General features: G+C 46.6%; 1 protein-coding gene across 1 annotated transcript in view; it reads left to right on the forward strand.

The window, feature by feature from the left end:
• Nucleotides 1-24170, forward strand: part of Kif26b (kinesin family member 26B) — a 124942-nt gene that overhangs the window by 63901 nt on the left and 36871 nt on the right. The window contains exons 4-7 of the mRNA XM_075989283.1: nt 3861-3954; nt 5085-5347; nt 8333-8516; nt 17677-17836. Of these exons, the coding sequence (XP_075845398.1) occupies nt 3861-3954; nt 5085-5347; nt 8333-8516; nt 17677-17836 (701 nt within the window). The remainder of the gene's footprint in view (nt 1-3860; nt 3955-5084; nt 5348-8332; nt 8517-17676; nt 17837-24170) is intronic.

Here is a 24170-nt window from a genome sequence, read left to right on the forward strand (position 1 = left end):
TCCAGGATCAGTGAGAGGAGAGAGAGAGAGAGAGAGAGAGAGAGAGAGAGAGAGAGAGAGAGAGACAGAGACAGAGACAGATAGACAGAGACAAAGAGAGAACACCCAATACCGACCTCTAACATGCACACACACTCACTCACACACACAACCTTGAAATTCATGCCAGGGGAGAAGAAACAAGGCAGCTCACAGGAAAAGTTGAATGTCATGGGGGGAAACTACAATAAAATGCTAGGGACTGATCCATTAGAGCGCTACTCCTGCCTGGCTTTGTAACAAGGGAAATGTTTCAGGAAACCGAATTAAAGTCAGGCAATGTCTTTTACCCACGGAGAGGGGAAATCAGAACGATAGTCCCAGTGAGGATGTGGAGTGCTCAGTAGGGGAACTGGGGCTGGTGTGTATCCTGCAGCCAGGGTCAGTGGAGAAACATGGAACTGGAGAGCTTGGGATAGCAATCAGATGTTGCTGCACACCCAGCCTCGGGTTTAGTCCTCAATACCAACAATCAGTGAATAGGCCCATATGTGAATAAACCATGATATAGACAGATGGGGGCCTCTTTGTCTGCATAGCCATCGGGGGCCTGTACCTTTCTGAGAAACTTTTAGGTACTTCCCAAGATTTATGCAGCGCTCTTCATAGTACGCGAGTTAAGGCTGCAGCTGACCTAGGATCTTAGCTCCCACCGTCCCATTTGCAGCCTGTTAGTCAGTGTTGTATGTGATTTCAAGGCTACTGGTGTTTACATAACTCCCGCCTTCCACCAGCAGGCACTCGGGCCCGCGGGTTCTCAGGTTTTCCCACAGGAAGATAAGGTCCTTGGTGATTCAGTTTTGCAGTTTCCCGTTCATTTCACTTTTTACGTCGCACCACCCAATGGGTTGGGTAATTTAAACCTGACACCGGGGCTAATAAATAGCCTACAAATAATTTAATTAACAGGGGTAAAACTTTTCAAGAGCTATCTGGGGAAGTTGTAAGGATTCCAAAGCACACCCTAAATTAAACCTGAACTATTAACGAGTTTTAGATTTATTCCAGAAAAAAAAAGAAGCCATCTTTATTGCTAGTCTTTGTTTACATTTCTCACTTGGTTCCCAGGCTCAGGATGCTCGTAGCTGCAATTTCAAAGACTTCAGAATGTTCTGCTTTCCACAGGAGCCTAACAGTATAGATTCTGCGCTTTCCAAGAACTTCCATGGGCACTAAGCCGTGGACTCTCCCTTGGATTCTTTTGGGTAGAAAGGGGCATTTTTAATTCTTTTCACACTACAGACAAGGAAAGTGAGACTCCACCAGTGACCCTTGTCACCTTAGCTTCTCCCTGGATCCCTCCACATCCTCATTCACCGTATTCATCGGCTCAATACAGCAGGTCTCTGACCTGTCAGCATGTCAGCCACCATTTTCTAGCAGTGTGTCACTGGGCGAGCCGCTCAGCTCTCTGGGTCTCAATGTCCTTATATGACAAAAATATATGCCTCATTGACTGCTAGGACAGCGGGCACTGTCTTTATTAAGATGACGTCATAATCATTAATCTCATACCACTAGTTAAAGCCATTATAGCCAGCTCAGGCCCATAGGCTTGGCACCCGTAAGCCTCAAGGCACAAAATGAGTAAGTGTGAGGAGTAGCTTTGTCTGGGTCACCTGTTCTTGTATCTGTATTGTCTCCGTCTGTCCAGCGGGCTAGCCTGGGTTTGAGGACATGGCAGTGTCCAGGGCCTAGCTGTGCTGACTTAGAATGGAGACACCACCATTAGCACTGTATTCCACTGGCCAAGAATCAAGGGCCACTCTCGGGTCCTTGCCTGTGCATCAGCTGTCGCTGTGGTGACCCCAGGCGTCTACGAACTCTTTTCTCCTCTTTCTAAGAACACCATCTCCTTGGCACTGAGTAATGATAAGATTGGTCCTATTCCTTCTTGCCATTAGGAGCTATCCTTGTTACCCCCAAACAGCTTTGGCAGCATGGTTACTCACGGTTGGTACAAACCTCACTGGATCTGTCTTAGGGGTAGGTGGGGAGGACTCCGACCTGTAGGTGAGTGAGCAGGGCCTTGGGAAGAGCTGTTTCTGCCATGGCATGTGTGCTCAGGAGGCCTTCTGCTTCTCAGGGCATATGGGGAAGGACAGTAGGGAGTTTCTATAGGTCATTGTCATCCCTTAACCATCCAACATAAGCAAATCTCTCATCATTCTCTTCTCTGTGAACAGCGAGGCAGAAGCTCTACAGGGCAATGTGCAGACCTCCCTACACTCTATGAGGCCATTCCTGTGTCTCCACTGTCCCTTGGCCTCTGTGCTGGTGACTTCAATGTCAGTTTGTTCCACACACAACCCAGATTCTCCTAGGTGACTTGAGACTCTCGTGGTTCATATTATGTGTGGCCCAGCAACTGACAGTCTCCCAACCCTACCTCCTTTCATACTCAAAGGCAGGCTCCTGGGCAGTAGATTTTCCCTGCTCTTGCGGAGACATCTCTGGCCAATTTCTTCTACTGCTTTAGTCTCAGCTTTAATGTTGTCCTTGTTGCCTCAGTCCTGGGACTTGTATAAGATCTCATGGCCCTCACATAGCCCCATCCCTCCATCCCCTTGGCTGAAGGGGACCCCTGAAGAGCTGCTGAGGCGACCACCCCTGAACAATTGACAGTTGTTGGGAGTGCGGTTTTTTTCAATTTCAGTTTGGGAGAGAAAATTGATTTCCAGATACTTAGATTCATTGCGCAGCTGCGCCACGGAGCTGAATAACTACATTCATGGCCTAGACTGCTGCTTTTCAGATTCCCACTGGGAGGCACATTGCTCTGATGGCTGCAGAGCCCCAGCGTTTGACGGCTCTCGGGGCCTCTGTGGGCTCTGACGCCAGCCCTGAGACAGAAGCGAAGGCGAGGCACCGAGACAGGGAAAATAATTCTGTCCTCCTGCTGCTGTGAAAGCCTCAGATGCTAACTGGGGATTTTCCGAATCTCTGAGGTGGTCCACAAACCTGGTTGGATGCCTCTAGTTTGCTGCATGCACTGTCATCTGGCATTAAAGCAGAGAGAGGAGGGCAAAGAAGGGATGGAGAACCTGGTCTCTGTGTAAAGAGTGTAATAAGCACCCTGAAGATGAGGCACACTCAGCTAAAGAGCGCTTCAGATAACACACCGGTGTGGGCAATTGATGCTGTTTACAGTGAGTGCTTGGATAGGAAGAGAGGTTTTCAAAAGTGGGACATGAGCAAAGAAAGGAGGGAGGGCGAGGAAGCAGATGTAGGTCTGGAGATTCTCAAATCTGTTACAATTCAGATGTTCCTCTGTTACATTCCATCCTGAAATGGCAGCCATGTTTTCCCCTCCAGTATGGCTAGCTTGTTTCAGAGATGTGTGTGTACTATGTGTGCATGCATGCATATGTGTGTGTGTGTGTGTGTGTGTGTGTGTGCGCATGCATGCGGGGGGGGGGGTGAGATTCTAGTGGGCAGAGGGTCAGTAGAGAGTTGAGTGCCTTGCCCAGGAGGCTGGAATTCAGAGTGCTAGGTGACAGAGGGGAATAGGATCCAGAACCCATCACATTCTCCCCCTGCAACCCGTACCTACTTTTATCTATCTAAGGCTGGAGAGCACCGTCAGTTAACGGAAGGGAGGCATAGAACCGATGTGCTTGACACGCAGGCTAGCAAAGAATGGAAGATCCCAAAGTTTTCCGAGTTCCCTCAGAATTCTGTGGCAGAGGCTGGACCATCTGGGAGTGTGGTGGCACTTGGGCCCTAAGCCTCGAGAAGGTAGACTCACTTCTGTGTCGTCAAGGCACCTCAGGGTGCTGCATGGTGCATTTACAACCTGTGCCTCCTCTTGTGTCTTCCAGGCTGAAGTATGTGCCGGAACGGTGGCTGAGGTGATCCAGTCGGTGGTGAATGGGGCAGATGGCTGTGTGTTCTGTTTTGGCCACGCCAAGCTGGGTGAGTGAAAACTCCACTTCTTGTGTGGCACATTGTTATGTTTCCTGTCATCTCGTCTGTGTTTCAGGGTTGGGTCTAGGGTCTTCGAGGAAAGGAAGGGCTAAGTCCCCTTTTGGTGCCAAACAGAATGATAGCGAACAACCGCACCTGACTTGGAAGGGTCGGTCCTAAGTGGACACCTATTCATGTAGGAGGAAACAACGGGGTAGCAAAAGTGTTCCTGCTTGGTCTAGGTCATAGGCAGTCCCAGAAGGTGAGCAGGAAAGCTGTGCATGTCCTCAACAGGGGATGTCTGCGGAGCAGATTTAGGTGGGCGGAGCTAATGGAGACATTTCCAAGCAGAGCCCCAAGTGGGAGAAGCAAAGCTGTCCTTGCCTCCAGCATTCAGACTGCGAGGGGTCCTCCCTGTCTGCGCATGTGGAAAGGAGCCACCAGCTAGCCCTGCATAGGACTGGCTTAAATCCCCTCCACACCCTCTTCTCTGTCCTCACCTATAGCCCTCTGTTTCCGCCCAGGCCTTGTCTGACATGCAGAATGAGTTAGCAATTTGGGAAGCTCCAAAAGTGGTCCCCAGTAGAAGGGATCATCCCAGAGGCCTTGCAGAGGGCACAGGGGCCCATCCCCTGTGATCAGAGAGCCTATTACATGCCCCGCCCCCACTCCTTTCTTCACTTCTTGATCACAAGATCAAAGCGGGGATCCTGATTTTAATGGAATTTGCTCACACTATTAAAAAAAAATACACAGCATTTAACTTGAGAAAGGATATAAAGCCCGAGTGTGTGGATTTAATCTGTGGGGTGGCTATAAAAAGGATTGTAACGGTGATGGAAAGCCCTAGCTTCCTCCCTCATGTGGAACAATGGAGAAAGCACATAGCCTGCCATGTCTGAGGTCCTCTGCGAGGTACCGTGTGCTTTCATCTTGTCATTTGTTTGGGCTCTCACGTTTTCCTATAGCTGTTTCATCACCACTACAAGGAAATGTTGGCTGTTTTTCTGGTCTTTTCACTCTTGCCTTCTTCCCAGTTCCCCATATTCCTCCTGCGTCCTCGGCATCTGTTTCTTGCTGCTATAGGGATTGATGTCTGGCCTCTCCAACTGTGTCGCTTTCTTCCCCGGCCCCCACAGGGAAATCCTACACCATGATTGGAAGGGACGACTCGATGCAGAACCTGGGCATCATTCCATGTGCTATTTCTTGGCTCTTCAAGCTCATCAATGAGCGCAAAGAAAAGACCGGGGCCCGATTCTCAGTCCGGATCTCGGCTGTTGAGGTGTGGGGCAAAGAGGAGAATCTTCGGGACCTGCTGTCCGAGGTGGCCACGGGCAGCCTCCAGGACGGACAGTCTCCAGGCGTGTACCTCTGTGAGGACCCCATCTGTGGCACACAGGTGACAGCTTCGGAAGCTTGGCTTAGGTGTGGGTGGTTCGTCTCCCCTTTGGAGGATGGGACATCTTAGCCCTGGAGTCACGTACCATGCAAACTGGGAAAGGCTTATGAGTGTTTACTTTTAAGTGGACTGGAACTTTATGGCCTGCAGCTGTGGGGCCATCTGCTCACCCAACCTAAATATTTGTACCTTGAATCTAACTGACAATGAGCAGAAACTACAATTGTCATAGCATTTGGGGGAAATGGCTTCCACTTTCTTGACGCCTTTTGAGAAAGGGTAGGGGGAAGCACAATCTTCCTTTTGTTTAACAACAAACTGAAATATTTACTGCTCTGCACACATAGCTGCAGCCATTCCTGGGGCTGTTTATGGCTCTATAAACTGTGTTTCTGGCACAGCTTTACAACCGGATTAGCAGTGCTGTGGGAAAACTAATAACCGATTTCTAATTAGAACCGTGATATAATTGCGAGAACCATGGAAGCCAAGAGAAGCTCTTGTTCGCCTTTTCAGGAAGTCAGCCCTGTAGTGAGTGCCTCTGTCTTTCGCTGTGTAACATGTGATGACTTCATGGCTATTCTGGTTCATATCCAGAAAGTCATTTCTGCCAGTCCCCTGCAGTAAGCATCCCAAGTGCCTCCTGTTTCAGAAGGTGTCTCTTTGATAAATACCCACCTCCTCTCAGGTGGATCATTTCTGTGGGTGGGAATGCCCCAGAGCCAGTATTGCAAGCCTGGCCCTGCTCAGCCCCTGTTAGAGGTACTCAGAACCTTCCAGGTTCCTTTGGAAACCCCTGCAGTGACACCAGAGTTGCCTGGAGAGGGTCTGATTCCATATGTGGTAAAGTTTTTCACTCCTCAATGCACACTTCTAGAGAGTTCCCTATGATCCAGTGAGTTGTTACTCTGAAGCATAACATATGTATTGATGCTGATGCACAGCCCCCATGATGGAGGCAGGAGCACCCAGATGTTGATGCACAGCCCCCATGATGGGGGCAGGAGCACCCTGGCTACTGCTCCTGCTGCAAGCTTGACAGGGCAATCAAGCACATTTTAATTTAGATTTGTTTGTGAGTTCTCTTAAGTAAAGATCTGTTTAATGGAAGGTAAATAAGATGAAAGTAATGGTCTCTTGAAACTCTTCTTGAAAGTGTTTGTAATTCTTTAGTTTAGGTTGGATAGTAAGTTCAAAAGCACACACATCCGCTAAAAACCCCTTTCGAAGTTCAAAGTTTTTAAAGATGGTCTTAGCTTGCAAATCCTGCCTGCACCAAATATTGCTTCTCGCAGTTGGAAATTATAGGTGTGGTTGAAGTCAGAGTAGAAAATTGTCATAATTTGTACCAATCCTAAGACATGTTGCAAATCAGTTGCTTGAAAAATTCTAGCTAAATCAGGCACACACCTGTCATGCCAGCATTTGACTCGCTATGGAGAGAAGATGGGGAGCGTGAGGGAGGACAAGAGCTTGTCTCAACCAAACCAAAAAGTAGATTTTCTTTTCCACCACAAAGGGGAGTTCTGGGATTCAGACCCAGGGTTCTCACAAGATTTTGACACAGCTCCCACAGAGTCTTTGCTAATCACTTGCAAGTTTGCCCTAAGCATAAATTCAGAATCAGGAACTAAAACAAAAACAGATGTCTCTTAAATACAGATGAGACCTTCAAGTTACCTAGGTGTTTCTACATGCCTTTTAGAGAGTGTTCCGTTGCCATGATAAAATACCCCAACAAAAGCAACTTGACAGAGAAAGTCTTTATTATGACTCCCAGATGAAGGCCATCACCGAGGCGGCAGGAGCCTGAAGCAGCTGGTCACAGTCATACGGGCAGGTCTTCCCACCTCAGTTACGTGATGATTGAGATAGCCCTAAGAGTCATACCCAAAGGCCCATCTCTTAAGTGATTCTACATTCTGTCAAGTTGACAATTAGGACTGTCATAATTGTCAAGAAGTACATCAGGTGTACTTCTGAATGTTCAGGACTATGCTGGTAAATGTGACCTCAAATTTGCTTTTGTTAAGTAACTGAGAGATCGGCAATGAACACTAGGCAAGTCTCTTCCCTGTCAGATGTAAAAACACATCTCGCAGCACCTGTCTCCAATCTCCAAGGTCAAGACCTAGTCGCATCTCTTCTGTTAGTAGATGAACGACCTAGGACGCCAGTCCCTAAAGATGGGCATGTGCTGCTACTAGTGCCCCGTATGCCGTATGGCCACTTGCCAGCTGTAAAAATAACTAAAGCCAAGTAACAGCCAATAAATGTGGTCAATATTCATTTTCAGAAGCAAATCAACTAAGCTGGGCTGCCTTGGCCATTAAAGTGCTAGCAACAAAAGTGTGAGAATTAGCATTCAGAGCCCCAGAACCCAAGTAAACACGGGGTGGACCTGACAGCCTGCCTCTGATTCTAACCCCCAAATTGGTTCTCAACCATCCTAATGCTGCGAACTTTTAACACAGTTCCTCATGCTGTAGTGACTTCATAACATTATTTTGTTGCTACTTCATAACTACAATTTTCCTACTGTTACGAATCACAATGTAAATATCTGTGTTTTCCAGTGGTCTTAGATGACCCCTGTGAAAGGGTCATTCGACCCCAAAGGATCAAAACCCTCAGGTTGAGAGCAACTTTTCTAAAGTGAGACAGAGGAGGCTAGCCAAGAGACTATTTGTATCTGGAATTCTGGAATTAGTTGAGATACCCTGCCACGGTGAACAATCAAGGATAATCCCCATATCGACCTCAGGCGTCTACATGCACACAAGTGTGCCCACATGTATGCAAACATGCATATGTACACGTGTATACCACATACATGAAAATGGAAAAAGAAAAAACTGGCTATGCTGAGAATGGCCCATGTGTATAGAACCTGGTTTCAGGACTTCTGACCTTACGGTGTGGACTGAGACTTCCCCAGGCAGGAGAGAAGCCTGAAGGTCTCAGCTCTTGCTTTCTGTCCTCCAGCTGCAGAACCAGAGCGAGCTGCGGGCCCCCACCGCAGAGAAGGCGGCCTTCTTCCTGGATGCTGCCATTGCCTCGCGACGGAGCAACCAACAGGACTGTGATGAGGATGACCACCGGAACTCCCACATGCTCTTCACCCTGCACATCTACCAGTACCGGATGGAGAAGAGTGGGAAGGGCGGAAGTAAGTCCCTCCTAGCTGACTCCACACCTGGCTCTGGCCAGCCAGCACCCCTCACCTAAGGCTCAACACTCTTCCTTAGCAGAGGGTATGGTACCCACTTGCAGCAACTCAGTGGTCTGGAATTCAAGAGAATTGTAGATTCTAGGCTCAAGTTCTCTTTTGAGTTGTACAGAAGCAAAAGGTTGGCTTTGGCAATGATTTACCAATGCCATTGCCTTGGATGTGTGAGAAAAGGAATTAAAAAAAGAAAAACATCTACTAGATCTTTCTGTTCACAAGTTGCATAGGGGTCACGACCTGTATTAATCAGAATTCTCTAGAATAACAGACCTTATAGAATGAATATATATGTATATATGTATTTGTATATATATGGTGAGAGAAAATGGGGACTTACGGAATGATTTACAGGCTGTGGTCCAGCTAATCCCACAATGGCTGCCTCTGAAGGAAGGCCCAAGAGTCCAGTAGTTGCTCGGTCCATGAGGCTAGATATCCTAGCTGTGTTAAAGCTGGAACCCTGGAGAAGTAGGCTGCCATGCTAGTGAATGAACAGACTGGTTAGCAACATGAGAGCAAGCAGGCAAAGGGCAAATGCTTTCTTCTTTGTATAGGCTTGCAGCGGAAGGTGTAGCTCAGATTAGATCTGGATTAATATCTGCATTAAAGCTTTGTCTTCCTACCTCAAAGATCCAAGTTAGATCTTTAGATCTATTAGAAACAGATCTCTCTTCTTCAAAATAAGCAGAAATCCCTCACAGGTATGCCCTCTATTTGGGGGTTAAATCCAGAGAGACGTGTTGAATGGGAAGCCTTTAAAGGACACTAATTCTCAAAGGGGAGTTCGCGCCTTGTCAAGCACTGCCATTCAGCACAACATTGTCGAGGCCGGAAACAGGGGTTAGGAGGTGGGAGACCCTGAGCTCAGAAGTCAGCTGCTGAACTGCATTTCCCCCAGCAGTCCTGGGAGCTGGCTACAAATCCTGCCCTTGCTGCTTGTTCTGGGTAAGGTCTTAGCAGAGTCGATGTGAGAGTTGGAACACTTACTAGTTTAGCCATTTAAACAGCGGCCAATACTAAGAATCATCATAGCCTTCAGTGAGTTCTTCGATGGCCAGCAATGGAAACTCCCAACAGCTTTGGGTCCCGAGACCAGGGCTCCCAAAGGCACCAAGCAGAGGGGCCCAGGGGGTGGAACAATGTCCCTCTAAGTTGTACACTAAGCTAGCAACTCTCTTTTGGTCTTTCAGTTTTTATTTCTTGGTCTTGTTTGCAACTTAGAGTCTGGAAGCTATAGCTAACAATGAACATACAGAAAGATTTCCCTGAAGTACTTCAAATGTAAAAATTTGAATTTCTGACTCCACAATGATTTAAAAGAACATTTGCTAAAACTGAAGACTTGCTCCCAGATTGGTCCTACTAAATCCTAAGCACTTATTAAATATTTAACATCCAATTCATCTTTTTATTTTTAAGCACGAAAATTGCTTTTAAATAATAAATTCAGGCCAAAGGAAAAGGCAGATGCCACCAACGGCTTCCAAACCTCTCAGGGGCTTGTCCAGTGTTACAGCAAACTAGGTGGGAGAAGGGGAGGGTCCAGGCTGCAACCTGCAAAGGACAAACCCCTCCCACCTGCCAGGGCCCCATCATCTCAGAGGCAAAGGATCAGACCCTGCCTTCAGGCCCGGCAGGATTTCAGTGGATTTATGTGGCTAACTCATAATGAGAAGATTTGGAGTGTTGTTTAAAATGGAAATTTTGTTTACTTATATATAAGTTATAATCCCCGTGGACTTGGCAGCCAGAACTCAATTAAGGGAAGGTTTATTAATTAGTCACCCTGCGGGGAAGCAGGAAGCAGGGTTGTTAACCAACTGGGACAGGCTTAGCCTGATGATGGATTCAGGGGCGATCTCTGCTGCAAGAACTAAATACATAGTGTGTGAATATGCTCAGTGTCGTAGGCCCATCTCTGCAGTGCATGTACACACACACACACACACACACACACACGCACATACACACACACACACCTAGACAGGTAGATGACTTGAACCGTCTGGTCAGGATAGAAAAGAGCATTTTTTGTCGATGTATCGCTGTTTTGTAGATAGCATCAGGTTGGGCTTAAAATAGCTCTCTAGTTGCTATTGGAATATCAGCAGAGCTGGTTCTCTCCACCGATAAGTCTTGACTGTTGAATCTATAAAGGCTGGTAGGCTCCATGGAAATTCAGCACCGGAGAGAGGCCCCAAATAAGCAAGTGCTACTCCTCATAACGGATACCGTGTTACTTCAGAGTGGTGAACTGTAGCAGGCTTTCTTGTGGACCACTAACCAGCTCCCAAACCATGACACAGAGACTTGTTCTTAGTTATGAATGCTCAGTCTTATCTTGGTTATTATTTTAATCTGTTTCTCTTTCTCTATGTTTTGCCTTGGGACTTTTTACCTTTCCTTCTGTATATCTTACTTTCCTGCTGTCTCCATGGCTGACTGGCTGGCAGCTGCCTGTCTTCTGACCCTGGGCAGGACTCTCTCTTTTTTCTTCGTTCTCGTCTCTCATTCTTATTTCTTCTGCCTAGATTTCTCCTTCTACCTATTCTCTCTACCTGCCAGCTCTGCCTATCCCTCTCCTGCCGAGCTATTGGCCACTTGGCTTTTTATTAGACCAATCAGGTGCCTTAGGCAGGCAAGGTGAAACAAATGCAACACATCCTTACATAACTAAACAGATGCAACGCTAACAAATGCAGCACACTTTTACATCACTAGCAAAGGCAGCAGAAACAAGTGTAACACAGCTTCACAGAGTTAAATATTCTGCACCAGAAGCAAATGTGACACATCTTTGCATAGTTAAATATTTCACAAGTGAGCCAGTGAAACCAGTCTTCCTTGTCTTCTTCGTAAGTGTGATCCTTCAAAGCATTTGTGTATGGGCTGATGAGATGGCTCAGAAGGTAAAAGTGCTTACCACATAAACATGACCTGCATTCCCAGCTCAGAAATCATGGTGGAAAGGAGAAATGATTCCACACTTGCCACAGCCTGCACCTAACTGTTCTCATGACATGCACCATACATAAGCATAATAAAAATAGAATATTCCAAAGCATCTCTGTAATGATATTTTGACGAACAAGCTTGTAAACATCCAGTGTCCACTGACAGCTAACACTGGGCCTCTGATATATTCATTCACATTGCTTCCTCCTGGGAACCACCGTGGGCAAGGCTGGCCACATGAACATGCATGAATGTACTTACACAGGCACCTGCACCTGCGCTCATCTGGTCACCAGAATAATCAGACAGTTTCCTTCATCTTGGCTTTCTGATAGGGGTCAAACACTGTCTTTACAAAGGTTATGATGACCTCAGTCACCCATGCCCTACCCAGAGCTGTGTAGTTACATTGTTCTATGGATCCATCATCTGTCTTATAAACGTGCTTCTAAAGGGGGTGAGCCCTGTCTTAGTCAGGGTTTCTATTGCTATGAAGAGAAACCATGACCACGGCAACTCTTATAAGGAAAGCAATCGATTGAGGTGGCTCACTTACAGTTTCAGAAGTTCAGTTCATTATCATCATGGTGAGCAGCATGCAGGCAGACACGGTGCTGGCTACATCTTGATCAGAAGGCAACAGGAAGTGGTCTCAGTGTCACACTGAGTGAAGCTTGGGCAAAAGACACCTCAAAGCCCAACCCCACAGTGACACACTTTCTCCAACAAGACCACACCTACTCTCCAAGGCCACACCTCCTAATTGTGCCACTCCCTTTGGGGGACCATTTTCTTTCAAACCATCACAGCCCCTGCTACTGTCCCCAGCAGCAAAGCCCCGAACAGGAAGATGGCTGCACCCTACAGGACTGGTTAGTTAGCTCCCTAACCAGAGTCAGTTATGAAGCAACAGTACTGACTCTATGCTCATATCTTTAATCTCTCCCACCATCAATGTCAGAAATACCTCACCTCAGGATGGAAGGAAGGGAAAGACATAGTGAGTTCTTGAGCCCGTTTCCTCCATAAAAGCCTCCTCCTCACAGCTTTCCAGATTCTTCTTTCTGTGCAATAATTTTCTCCTTAGAACCCCAGAGCGGCTTGCTGGACTCGTAGGCTATGTGCTTCCTGAGAACAGAAGACTCAGCTTTTCATCTTGGGTCTCTGTGGTGCTGGTCCTGCGCCTACTCGCCAATGCTTAGTACCTGTGTATTCCATGCCATGGAATGTGGGCCATTTTTAACCCTGACTTCCTCTGCCATCTAGTACAGCTAGTTTCAGAAAGCAAGACCAACTTGTTTGGGTTTTGAATGAAGGGATCAAGCATACCCCTGAGTGTATGTGTTAGGGCTATTCCAGAGATGCTAGGTCCCAAGGGCTGTGGCCTAATGAACGGTTTAATGTCTCTATAGATCCGACATTTGAATATACAATTGAGAAGTGGTAGACATCAAAGTGGAGCCTTATTGGAAGAAGCATTAGAAAGCCAGGGGTCCTAGCTTTCAAGGCTACATCTTGGCCCTAATCTTTCTATGTCTTTACGTTTCATGGCTGCAATGACGTGAACATCCTTACAACCATGATGTTCAGCCTTGCCTCATGCTGGGGTCAGAGGACCATGAGCTAACACCTATGAAACAGAGTCTTCTACCTTTTGACCTTCTGTTTTAAATATCTATCACAGCATGTAAGCCACCCTCGTGTCTGTTGATGCCATGGATACATTAAACTACCAGAAGACGATCAGTTCACAGAGAAAGTCCACTAACAAGGGGGAATCATATTCAAAGATACATAACAAATGTGTATTTATTCACAGATCTCAGGGGCTTGCAATGTGGGCTTGCTTAGAGATGAGTTTTTCACTTAAAGTTCTAACTTTCATGAACCATGCTGATTTTAATCATTTTTTTAACTTTAATTTCTTCAAAGAGATTCAAGAACTTAAAAGATCCATTCGTTGCCAACTGGATCCTACCTTTTTCTGGCTCCTTTTCTTTTTTTCCCAACTCTAATTTCTCACATACATCTAATTTAACTTGAATCTTTTCTTTAAAATGCCTTCCCAAAACATTAAACTTAATTTACATATAAATGTTCAAACTCCCTACAAAATAATATTTGATTTCTGTATTATTTATATTTTTATTATAATAAATGCAAGTATCATAAGTATCCAATCTTTTAACAGATAGGCCGTGTGTCCTTTAGAAATCAAAGTGCTTAACAAAGCAGCTGCACACATTTGGTGTGCTGTGGTTGTCAGTCAGCGTCTCGCTGGGCAACAGAGAGGGTGACCATCTCAGCCAGGGGGAGGATGGTGGTCCCTCGACTTTGCAGCACGTGACAGTTGTCTGGAGAACTTCGATGTGAATCCCAGTGCCCATGCTGCCCTCCAACCCAATTCAATGGGAAGGCATGGCAGTGGGAGGTGGGCGGCGGTAGTTCTTCACGGTCCCAGGTGCGTCCAGTCCAGGGCTGCTCTGGAAGCCACCTGGACGCAAGATGAGTAAGGGGCTATGCATGCTTTAGAGTTCACTTTGGGTTTCCCTCTGACTCGGGATTAATTTTCAGTGAAATCATGGATGATTTTTTTTAGCATGTGTGGATCTCAATCTCAATTTTCTCATCTATAATTTCAGTGCAATTTATGCATAATGTCGGCATTGAGTGGTATTAGAAGAATTACTCCCTATGGGGAAAGTAAGGGGTGTGAGGAATTTGGTTTGGTCTAACTCTAGACTTAAACTATAAGGAATTTTGAGCTGAGGCTGTCGCCGAGTTGGAAGAGCGTTTGCCTAGCATGCATGAAGCCTTTAGTTTGGTCCCCAGCAGCACATAAACTGTATGCGGTGACACATGCCTGTGATCCCAGCACATAGGAGGCCGAGACAGAGGCATCGGAAGTTCAGAATTATTCTCAGAAATATAGTGAGTTCAAGGTCAGCCTGGGATACATGAGACACTCTCTTAAAAAATAATAATAAAGTTGCTCAAGACAGATTCAACTACGTTCCTTTAACTCCTGTGTCCTTGGCCTCAGAAATCTGAGAAGCTGATAAGGAACCTACTTCTTGCCTATAGTCACTATCACCGCTTCTGCTTAGTCCTTGCGGAATTCCTGTCTACTTGGCTACTTGCAGTGGTGGAGACGCTCAACACTAGCAAACAGCCTGTGCCCACTGACTTCACACCAGTCTAGATTAAGTACCATTTGTACAAATCAGATTCTCTGACCACCCAAACACCAGTGGGTATAGGCGGGAGAGCAGCTTTCTCCGTTGTGTGAGGGCGCCTCTCGTCCTGACTCATGCAGGTAATTACAGGTGTTTTATAAAGCTCTCCAGCACTATCTAAGCCACCTTTTGTTCTCTGTGTTCTGTGTTGCTACGCGTGCATTATACATTTTATTCCATTACATCAAATGGACTATTAAGTCTGGAAGTCCAAATTGGTCCCTGTCTTTGCCCTTTCATCTGAGATGCGTGAGGAATACCTAAGCCGCTCTTGTCTGTATAACCAGGCTGCAAAAAATACAGACGGTGTTTTGTTTAAAAATAACCATTCCCCTCGCACATCACTGCCATGAGCCAATCTTGCATGATCTGAAACAAGATAGAGGAGAGATAATGCGGCCTTCCTTTTAAGGGGTTGCCCCCGGGGACGGCTGAAAATGAGCAAAAGGAACTTCCTTCATGTCTAAAGTGTGGCACCGAGCTGGATCCATTGAAGGGCTGTGCTGCCCTTCCTGGAATGTTCACCCCCAGCAGCGGGCATGCGAGTGGAAGGCGCCAAGGTGATTGCATCCAGTTCTTATCCAACAGCAAATCCATATGCTCCCCTCATGAGTGGTCTCTGAGTTCTTCCTGCAGGTGTTGAGGTACCCAGGTGCCACCTTATGTGAAGCCAGCATGTTGGGGTGGGTGTGGAGAGTATACGTATATTTATATGTGTGCCAAAGGAACATGTCACCTCTTCCTCTGTTGCTCTTTGCCTTGCTCCCTTGAGACGGGGTCTTTCTCTGTGACCCTGTGCTGTTTGTTAGTCTGGCTGGTCAGAGAGCTTCTAGGTGCTACCCGCCCACTCCACCCCCAGCACCCCGCCACTCTACAGTGCATACAGGCTTTCATGGCCATGCCAGGTTTCTTATGTGACTGCCAAGTGTTCAAATTCGGGCCCTCCTGTTTGCATGGCAAGTGTTCTTACCCAACGGGCCACCTTTCCAGCCCCACATCAAGGGGGGAAAAGTGTCCTTTTTTTTCCTCCTTTGCTTTGGAATGATGCTTAATCCAGATGTTGACTGTTCATTTGACAATTTTTAGGTTTTTAAAAATGTCACTGTGCTATCTTCTGACTTATCTCTGAGGAGAAATCGGCCATCGTACCTACCCTTATTCCTGTGTATGAGATGTGGTTTTACTCCTTGGGCTGTTTTCTCTGCTCCTTCTGCTCTGAGTAGTGCAATCATTACTTGCTTCTTTGGATTTGCTCATTTTTCTTGTTCTTGGGGCTGACTGAGCTTTTTAGATTTATGGGTTGATAGTTTCCATCATTTGGGGAAAGTTTGGACTGTTATTTATTCAAATATTGCAGCTGTACCATGCTTTGGAAATTCAACCATGTGTATTTTAGACAGCTGAGCTTGTTCGGTAGCCCTTTTAATTTCCTACCCATTTGCGCTCTCTCTCTCTCTCTCTCTCTCTCTCTCTCTCTCTCTCTCTCTCTCTCTCTCTCTTCTTGTTTATTTTTGTTGTGTGCTTTTATATTTTTTCTCTATTTCATTTTGAAGATTTATATTGATATATTACCAAATTTATTAATCTTTCCTGTGTTAATGTGTAACCTGCCGTAAACTCTCAGACACAATTTTACCTTTGTTTTAATCTCTTAGAGATTATTATATACACTTTTATTTTAATGGAGACATCTTGTTATACAACCCAGGGTGGCCATGTCTGTATTTAAGCCTTTGAACATTGGCACAGTAACTGTTTTCCATCACCTTCTTTGTGGATTCTAATAGCTATGCTTTGGAGTTTATTCCAAATACTTCTTCATGGTGGGGATTGTCTACCTGCTTCTTTTTATGCCTATTTATCTTTGCACATAAACTTTCAGGTTTTCTGGGTATTGGGAACAGGCACCACAGCCTTTTGTTAGCTGTTTCTCACATGTAACTGCTGCTGAGCACTCAACTGAATCCAGAGACTGCAAATCCCTCAGGCCTTGCCTTTCTAGTTTTCTGTCCTGCGCATGGCTGCTGCCTTGGTTTCCCTAGAAGTTGGATTCTACCTCTCTTAAGCTCAGTGGATCTACGAGGTTCGACCTGGGTTCTTTGTACTGAGCCTGGAAACTCTCTCATCACAGTTAGTGAGACCAGGAGTGTTTGCCTTGTTTGTTTCGTGCGTCTCGGGAGTCACTCTTCCCCTGTTTAATGTCTGGTGTCTTAAAACCAACTATTTTATAATTCTGTTGATTTTTGGTTGCTTTGGATACAAGACCTCTCCTGGTCCCGGTTACTTCATTGCAGCCAGAATTCATGAGGGAAATTCTTAACTCTTCTGAGCTTTAATTTTCTCATCTACAAGAAGAGGATGATAGTGTTGGATGATTTTGTGTGGGAACTGAATGAGATGGATGTCTGTGCACCTGGCGTTTGGCAGGCACTCAGCAAATAGCTGGGTCTTTCCTGTCTCTGCACCTGGATCTTACATCTTCCAGATTTCTCCTGGGGTTACCAACCTGATTCCTGGCTGAGCCTTAGGTTGGCTACCTGACAATGACAAACTAGATAATCACTCGTGAGCTGCTCAGATTTTAACTTGGTAAACAGTTTTCAGAACCGTTACTGGGAGGTCAGTGGGTAAGGCCCTTACCCTCCTTCAGGGACCCATCCAGTCTACAGAACGCATTCCTTTATTGGTCAAATAAGTGACATTAAGTTTTAAACAGTGTATGGGATGTGGTGGACAGAATTTAAGAGCGCTGGTTCTGTTTGAAACCCCAGCTCGAATTGTTCCTGTCACCAAATGTTAATGTTTTCCCTTCTCCGAGATTCCCAAAGAGATACAAGAAGAAGAGAAAATGTGTGGACCTGAACTTACCCACTCTCTCTTTTTCCCTCTTGCCTCCTCCCCCGTGCCAGTGTCTGGAGGTCGCAGCCGCCTGCATCTCATCGATCTGGGCAGCTGTGTGAAAGCGCTCAGCAAAAACCGAGAAGGAGGCTCTGGGCTGTGCCTCTCGCTGTCTGCCCTGGGCAACGTCATCCTGGCTCTTGTCAATGGCAGCAAACACATCCCGTACAAGTAAGTGGGTCTCTGTGCAGGAGGGATACCCCGGGAGAGGGGCAGCTAAGGGGCAGCCTGGATGGGATTCTGAGTCCAGTGACAGAGACTTGCTTTAGCTAATGATGGCATCATGCATCGTCTTCCAAACGGCAAAGCGTGGAGATGCTCAACTCCAGCACAGTCATAGTACGCCAGCGGAGGCCTCCAGTTGTAATTACCCTTTCTGCGTTTCTGGAAACATCACATCAGTGTGTCTGTCCCATGGGGTTGCAAGCAATGACCAAAGAGGAATGGGTCAGCCAGGCTAAAGCCACACACAAGAATACAGCTTACTCATTAAATATGTATTTCCGGTAAACCACACCTTTTAGTTTAAGTATAAGCCTATTTATTATTGCATGGGTACTACAGGCATCTTGTACGTCATCCGATAGCCCTACTTAGGAGAGCTTTAAAAGCCTGGGGGAGTTACCATGCCTCATCCTGCGCAAATGTTCACTCCATATACACGATCCTTCCCTTTTCACGAGTACCGCTCCAGAAAGATAAGGTCAGAGCTTCTTCCATTTCTGGTATAGCTCTAAACATGCCATGTCATGAATGACCCAGCCTTACTTATCCCCACGACCATTGCCCAGCTCAGCTGTGTATCTTACGAGTTATAGGAACCTCTACTCATCTTAAAATGAGGGTTCTGCCTCTGTATTCCATATGCACCACAGGGAAATAAGGCGAAGAACAGGGATGAAAATCGAATCAACAAGGCTGTCCCCAATGACCAATGGCGATCGGTCAATAGTTTAGCTCCATGTTATCAGATTAAAGTGGAGAAAGGATTTGTCTTACAGAGTTGCCACGAGTAAATATGTAGAAGATATTTTGTTTTAATCAAAAATTCTTTAAATGCAAATTACTGCTATGGGAGAAAGAGGAGAGTTGGGGTGTCCTCATAGTGCCTAAGGTGAAAGGAAAGTTCTTGCCTTCTCCATTCCTCTGCTCCAAGTTGATCACAGACCCCAAGCACCGTTCCCCACCAGGAGGGGCATTCTGGATGTCTTCCGGGCTTACCTGGTAGTTAGAATCGTAGCTGTATTCCTTCTTGAAATTTGGTATCCCAGATAGATAATCCCCAAAGTAACATTCTTCACCCTTGAAAGGAACATTTCCTGTGCGAGAACTTCATCAAGGTAAGGGTTTATCAAGTTTCATTCTTTATATTTTCTTCTGTGAAATAGCCCAGAAGGTTGAAGAGTTGGCAAAGCAAAAGGTTACTGTGGTTTCAACTATTGAGGCTGAAGATCCTCCAAAGACAAAAAGAATATGGGACTTGGTTGGCTTCCATTAAATGAGGATCATGTCTTCGAAACTGATAATTTCCTGGGTCATCATGCAGATACAGTTCCAAATGCCACCTTGTTATGAGGTCACTGACAGGCTAGTCGATCACTCCTGTTTTAGTCCTGAAGAGTGGAATACCTTTATGATTTCAATAAATATTTATCTGTTCAAACTGTTGAGCTGATGGTGGGAGGGCTGGATAAATGTAAGCGTATGAAATTTTTTTGATTAAGTAAAGTAACTTCTTTCTGGCTGCAGTTTGGTTCCACTGTAAACAACTAGAGAAGCAGGGCGAGTTGTTTTTATTACTAGCTCAAGGTCTCTTGTTAGATTAAACATATTGTTAGCGTCAGTTGGTCCTAATGGCCAACCACCTGCCCTCTTGGGAGAGTCGATAGGCTGTGATAGAATGTCACCAGCCTCTCCAGACTTCCTTCTGCTTGCTTCCAGGAGTTCCTTCCCAACATTTCGGCCACACAGGTGATGAGCAAAATGTTTCTATAGTGTATGTAAACACAGACTTAACATAAATGTTGCGTCTACATGATAGCTTGTCATGGAGTTCTCCCCTGACCCTAACAGCCTAACACAAGCTTCCATCAGTGACCCTGGCCCTGCCTCACAAATCACCAAGAGCTTGCTGGGCTGCCCACTGTTCGGTGTCAGGAAGCATGGTGGCTTGGCCAGCCGTCTAAGGACTGGGGCATTTGTGCTGCCAACCTCTGGCCCATAATGACTGTCTCTGTGCATAAACTTTGCAAGACTTTTGCTCTGACATTTTCTTGGATTCTCAGCCACAGCATAGATTTACTATTTAGTGTCTGTGAATCTCATCTGCAAACTGATTGATTAATCAACTAGGTACTGTTCTCTCCCAGAACAAAGGAAGGTAAGATGAAGATTTACCCAAATATGCCAGGCAACTGATGAAGAGATCAAACTGTCTGGCTTTTCCTAGTTTGGGAGACCTTGGCAGTTGAGACCACAGGGATGGCCAGTGCCTGCTCTCACCGAGCTCTGCCTGCTAGCTATTGGCCGCCTGTGCACAGTGGCGCATTCAGCCCAGCAGGATGGTCCACATTCCCTTCGTCAGACCACCAGCCTCCTAAGTCATGACTTGCCACGTTATGTTAACAGACTAACCTTTCTGGGCATCAATCCTTGTCTTTGCCTTGGCTTCCCAGACAATGGGATATTTCCTGGCTGCGTGGTTTCCTAGCATTCCGTTCACTTTCAGCGGGAAAAAAAATCCCAGAAAATCAAATTTCATATTCTTTGCCTTCCCCATCTCTCCAAAACACAAAACCCCACTGGTCTTCATCTGTCACCCTAGACAACTCTGCTCAGAAGTAGCATTACTTGTGCTGGCTTCTGGGAAATTAGCTGGAATGTGCACGGAGGGGCTACAGCCTGTCTCCATTTCTCTTCATCATTGGGCTGGACCATTTGTCATGTGAGCAAGCCGGAAAGTGAGCTGGGATTCATTACCCATCCTGGGTGCTCCCACAGGCACCCTAGATGTGCCCTGGGTGGTTCTGGCTCTGCAGATGTTATTGCCTTTGCAGATGGCAGGGGCAGGTGTGGAGGGAGTGCCCCGCCTCAGCCACTACTCAGCACAGGCTGCCTGGCCAATCCCAGTGCCTGCCGTTCATTTATCAATCCTAAATGGTGACACCTTTGAAAAAAGCTTGTGGGGGCGGCAGGGAGATCAGCAGGGGCCCCAGCCCCCTAGTCAGTTTCTCAATGACAGAAAGCACAAATTCCTCTCTCCTAACTTCAGAGAGTCTCACACCCAGGGAAACCTGTTCGTGTGATGAGGTTTCTGACAGCACATTTACAAATTTCCTTGTAGGCTCATTTGTTATACTTGTTTGCTAGTCCTCAGCACTTCCTGTGCAGCGAGCTGCTAGGAATCTCCACCACGGATGGAGGGGGGCGGGGGCAGAGGTAGCCGGCATAAATTCTCATGCCGCAACCCGATGTCCTATGTGTTCACTCTTGGATGTCCCAGCCCTTTGGAGGATCCCAGACTTTCTAGCAACTCAGAAACTCTAATCACAAGCCAGTTCCCTAGGAGGGAGCTTAGTCCCTTTTTGATGTTGTCTTGGGGTGGGTACCAGCCCCAGGTTAGCACATCCTTCACACAGTGGTCCCTCAAAGTCCGGAAAGCCTGTTGACTCTATTTGTGAGTGGTACTGCGTTTGGAGAAACCGTCTCTTTAATAAGCCTCACAATCCGACACGAGCAAGGGCTTGTTACAGACCTCACAGAAAACAAACTCGCGTACTTGGGCTTCTGCAAAATGATGAAGCTTTTCATTGAGAAATGATTGGTAAAGAGACGAGAGACTGGTTGTTTTTTTTCCCCCACAATTCCTTCATGGGCTGGCAACTGGAAATATTTGTGAAGGGAAGAGGGAAGGAGGACCGAGTGCTTGTTGATTGGATAATGAGAAGGGGGTAGGATGTTGGAGAGAACTCCTGTGTGGGCCTAGACCAGTGGTTCTCAACCTTCCTGATGCTGTGACCCTTATATACAATTCCTCGTGTTATAGCAACCCCCATAAAATTATTTTTGTTGCTACTCCATAACCGTAATGTTGCTACTATTATGAATTGTGATGAAAATATCTATGTTTTCTGATGATCTTGGGTGACTCTGTGAAAGGGTGAGTCAACCTTAAAGGGGCCGTGACCCACAGGTTGGGAACCACTAGAGGCCTAGGGGATCATTATGGCTCCTCAGCAGTCTTGTCTCTGTCCTGAGAGAGTTACAGTCTGTGTGGGAGGTTCTGGAGTTGTGACACACTAAGGTCATTGGCTGCTTTTGCACAGGTCTGTTCCTGAAAAGCTGCTTCCAAACTATCGTGGAATGAGTTCTGGGGCTTCTCATGAAAGCCTCCTTAATCCTTTGCTGTTTAAGGAATTGAGGGCCAAAACCTCACTCTCTCTGCCCATTTGCCAGCAGTGTATTTGTACTGTTTCTAAACCACGGATATTTATTTGCTAATGTCTGCACTCGCATTTGATAAGGTCACAGAAAACCATCCTGTGATCCTCTCAGGCTGTGTCTCTTTCTGCTGCTCTTCTCTGGCACCTTGGGAAATGGTGCCACACAGCCACCTGTGGCGTAAGCCCTGCTTACGTCCCCGTGCCCCCTCATTGCAGGTTTGTTTTGTGCTGCTGTGGGCCTGAGATCCCCATTTATTCATGGCAGTTACTAGTCAGCTCTGGGCTCCTGCAGCAGGCTTGCTCCTCTTTGCTCTTTAGGGTTGAATGGCTCCACCAAGCTTGAAATGCATCTGGGCCAGTCTCTAATCTCAAACATCAAACCATAAGCAAATACCCCCAGGCAGGATCTACTTCCAGAAGTCTCCCTCTTACTGATGTACCAGAGCCTCCTTGCGCAGGCCGTGGGGGGAAGAGTCGCCTCCTCAGGCTCCAGTGGGGTAAGGGATCAACATCATCTTGAGGACAGAGGAGCACCTGAGCACAGCTCTGCAGGCAGACCAGCAGGCAACACTAGAAACAAACTCCAGTCAGTGACTCAGGCAGAGGGGGAGCCAAGTTTTCCTAAAATGTTAATGTCTGCTCATTTGGAAGGCAGTGGGGTGCAGATACCTGGAGAAGCCAGGTGCGGCTGCAGGGCTGCAGTTTGGGCCTCACAGAACCACCATGGCGGCACACAGACGTTTCCCCACCTGGCCTTAAAACACTCATCACTCATCCGCCCAGTGTCTGGGTAGATGTGGGCTTCTCAGCTTTCTCAGAACAGGGAGAGGTGTCCTGAGCTGCTGTTAGCAGTGACATTGCGTTCCCCTGATGTCACACAGTCCTGGTCCCGTGGATTTGAATGTAGATTACTTACAGGTACCATAAAATTAAATAGATATTTGCCAGGGAGGAAAAAAAATGCAAAAGAATGTCAGCTGGAAGATTGACTCGAGATAGCATGAAATTGGGGAGAAGCTCCGTGTAAGGATCTTTGTGTTGAGAGCAGCGCACATGTGCGTTTTTTAACCTCCTCTAAGTGCACATTAATGCTGGATTATCTCCTCCTGATTTACGGGGAGAACGTCAATTTAGAACTATTTGCACAAACTCCGGATACCAGTTTATAGCTTTCCCTGTTTAGAAATAAAATAACTAAAGTCTCAGGTTGCCAGGCAACCGCAGCAGTAATAATTCTTGGTATTGCTGCTTTAAAAACATTCATTTTTATACATTTTAATGACTGTTAGGAAGCAAGGAGAGTGAGCTCAGAGCATCTCTGGGACACAGAAAGAAGTTTGTTTTTTTTATGAGATTTTTCAGCATGCCACTCTCTTTTATTCCTCCCTCCTTGCCTCTTCCCTGGCCGGTGGTATTTTCATAGTTCATTACAGAATTTACAGAGACGGTTATTATTTTCTTAACAGTCCAGGCAGCAATTGTCTGTTGATTAACTCCCCCAGCCTGTTGCGAGCAAGTCGTTAGGAGAGAAATGATGTGATGTGGGCTGTACCAGACCGCAGCCTGGATTCCATCGTCAGTTGTTATGGCCCACGTTTGGCTCATCCTTCCTGTTCTGGGGAACTGCTCTCCTGAACTAGGGGCAGAGTGTCGGCCCCCAGTGCAGCCAGAACCTCTGGGCAGCAAAGTCATCACCGGTGATCTATTTCTCTGCCCACTGCCACTAGCTGCTCTTAGATACCGAAGCACTATGGTTTGAGGACCAGTGGGAGCCAAGAGACATCTTCATTTCCAACCTTATCTTCCCTTAGCTTAACTTCTGAAGTTGCCAGTGGAAGTCTCTTCCTTCCAGATTCCGAGTCAACAGGCAATAGATTCAAGAGTGGACTAGGAATTGAAACCCCATATCCTGTCAGTCCCAGCAGGACAGAGGGAGCTCTCCCCCGTTACAGAGCCCCCCGGTACTCAGACTCAGGTCAGAAGCACTGGGTCCCTTCTCCAGACAGCCATGGTAGTCCAGAGAGGAAGGCAGGGTGGGGTCTAAGGTAGAAGGAGACAGATGG

The sequence above is a fragment of the Microtus pennsylvanicus genome, chromosome 10, assembly GCF_037038515.1.
Source record: "Microtus pennsylvanicus isolate mMicPen1 chromosome 10, mMicPen1.hap1, whole genome shotgun sequence".
In the NCBI taxonomy this organism is placed as follows: Eukaryota; Metazoa; Chordata; class Mammalia; order Rodentia; family Cricetidae; genus Microtus; species Microtus pennsylvanicus.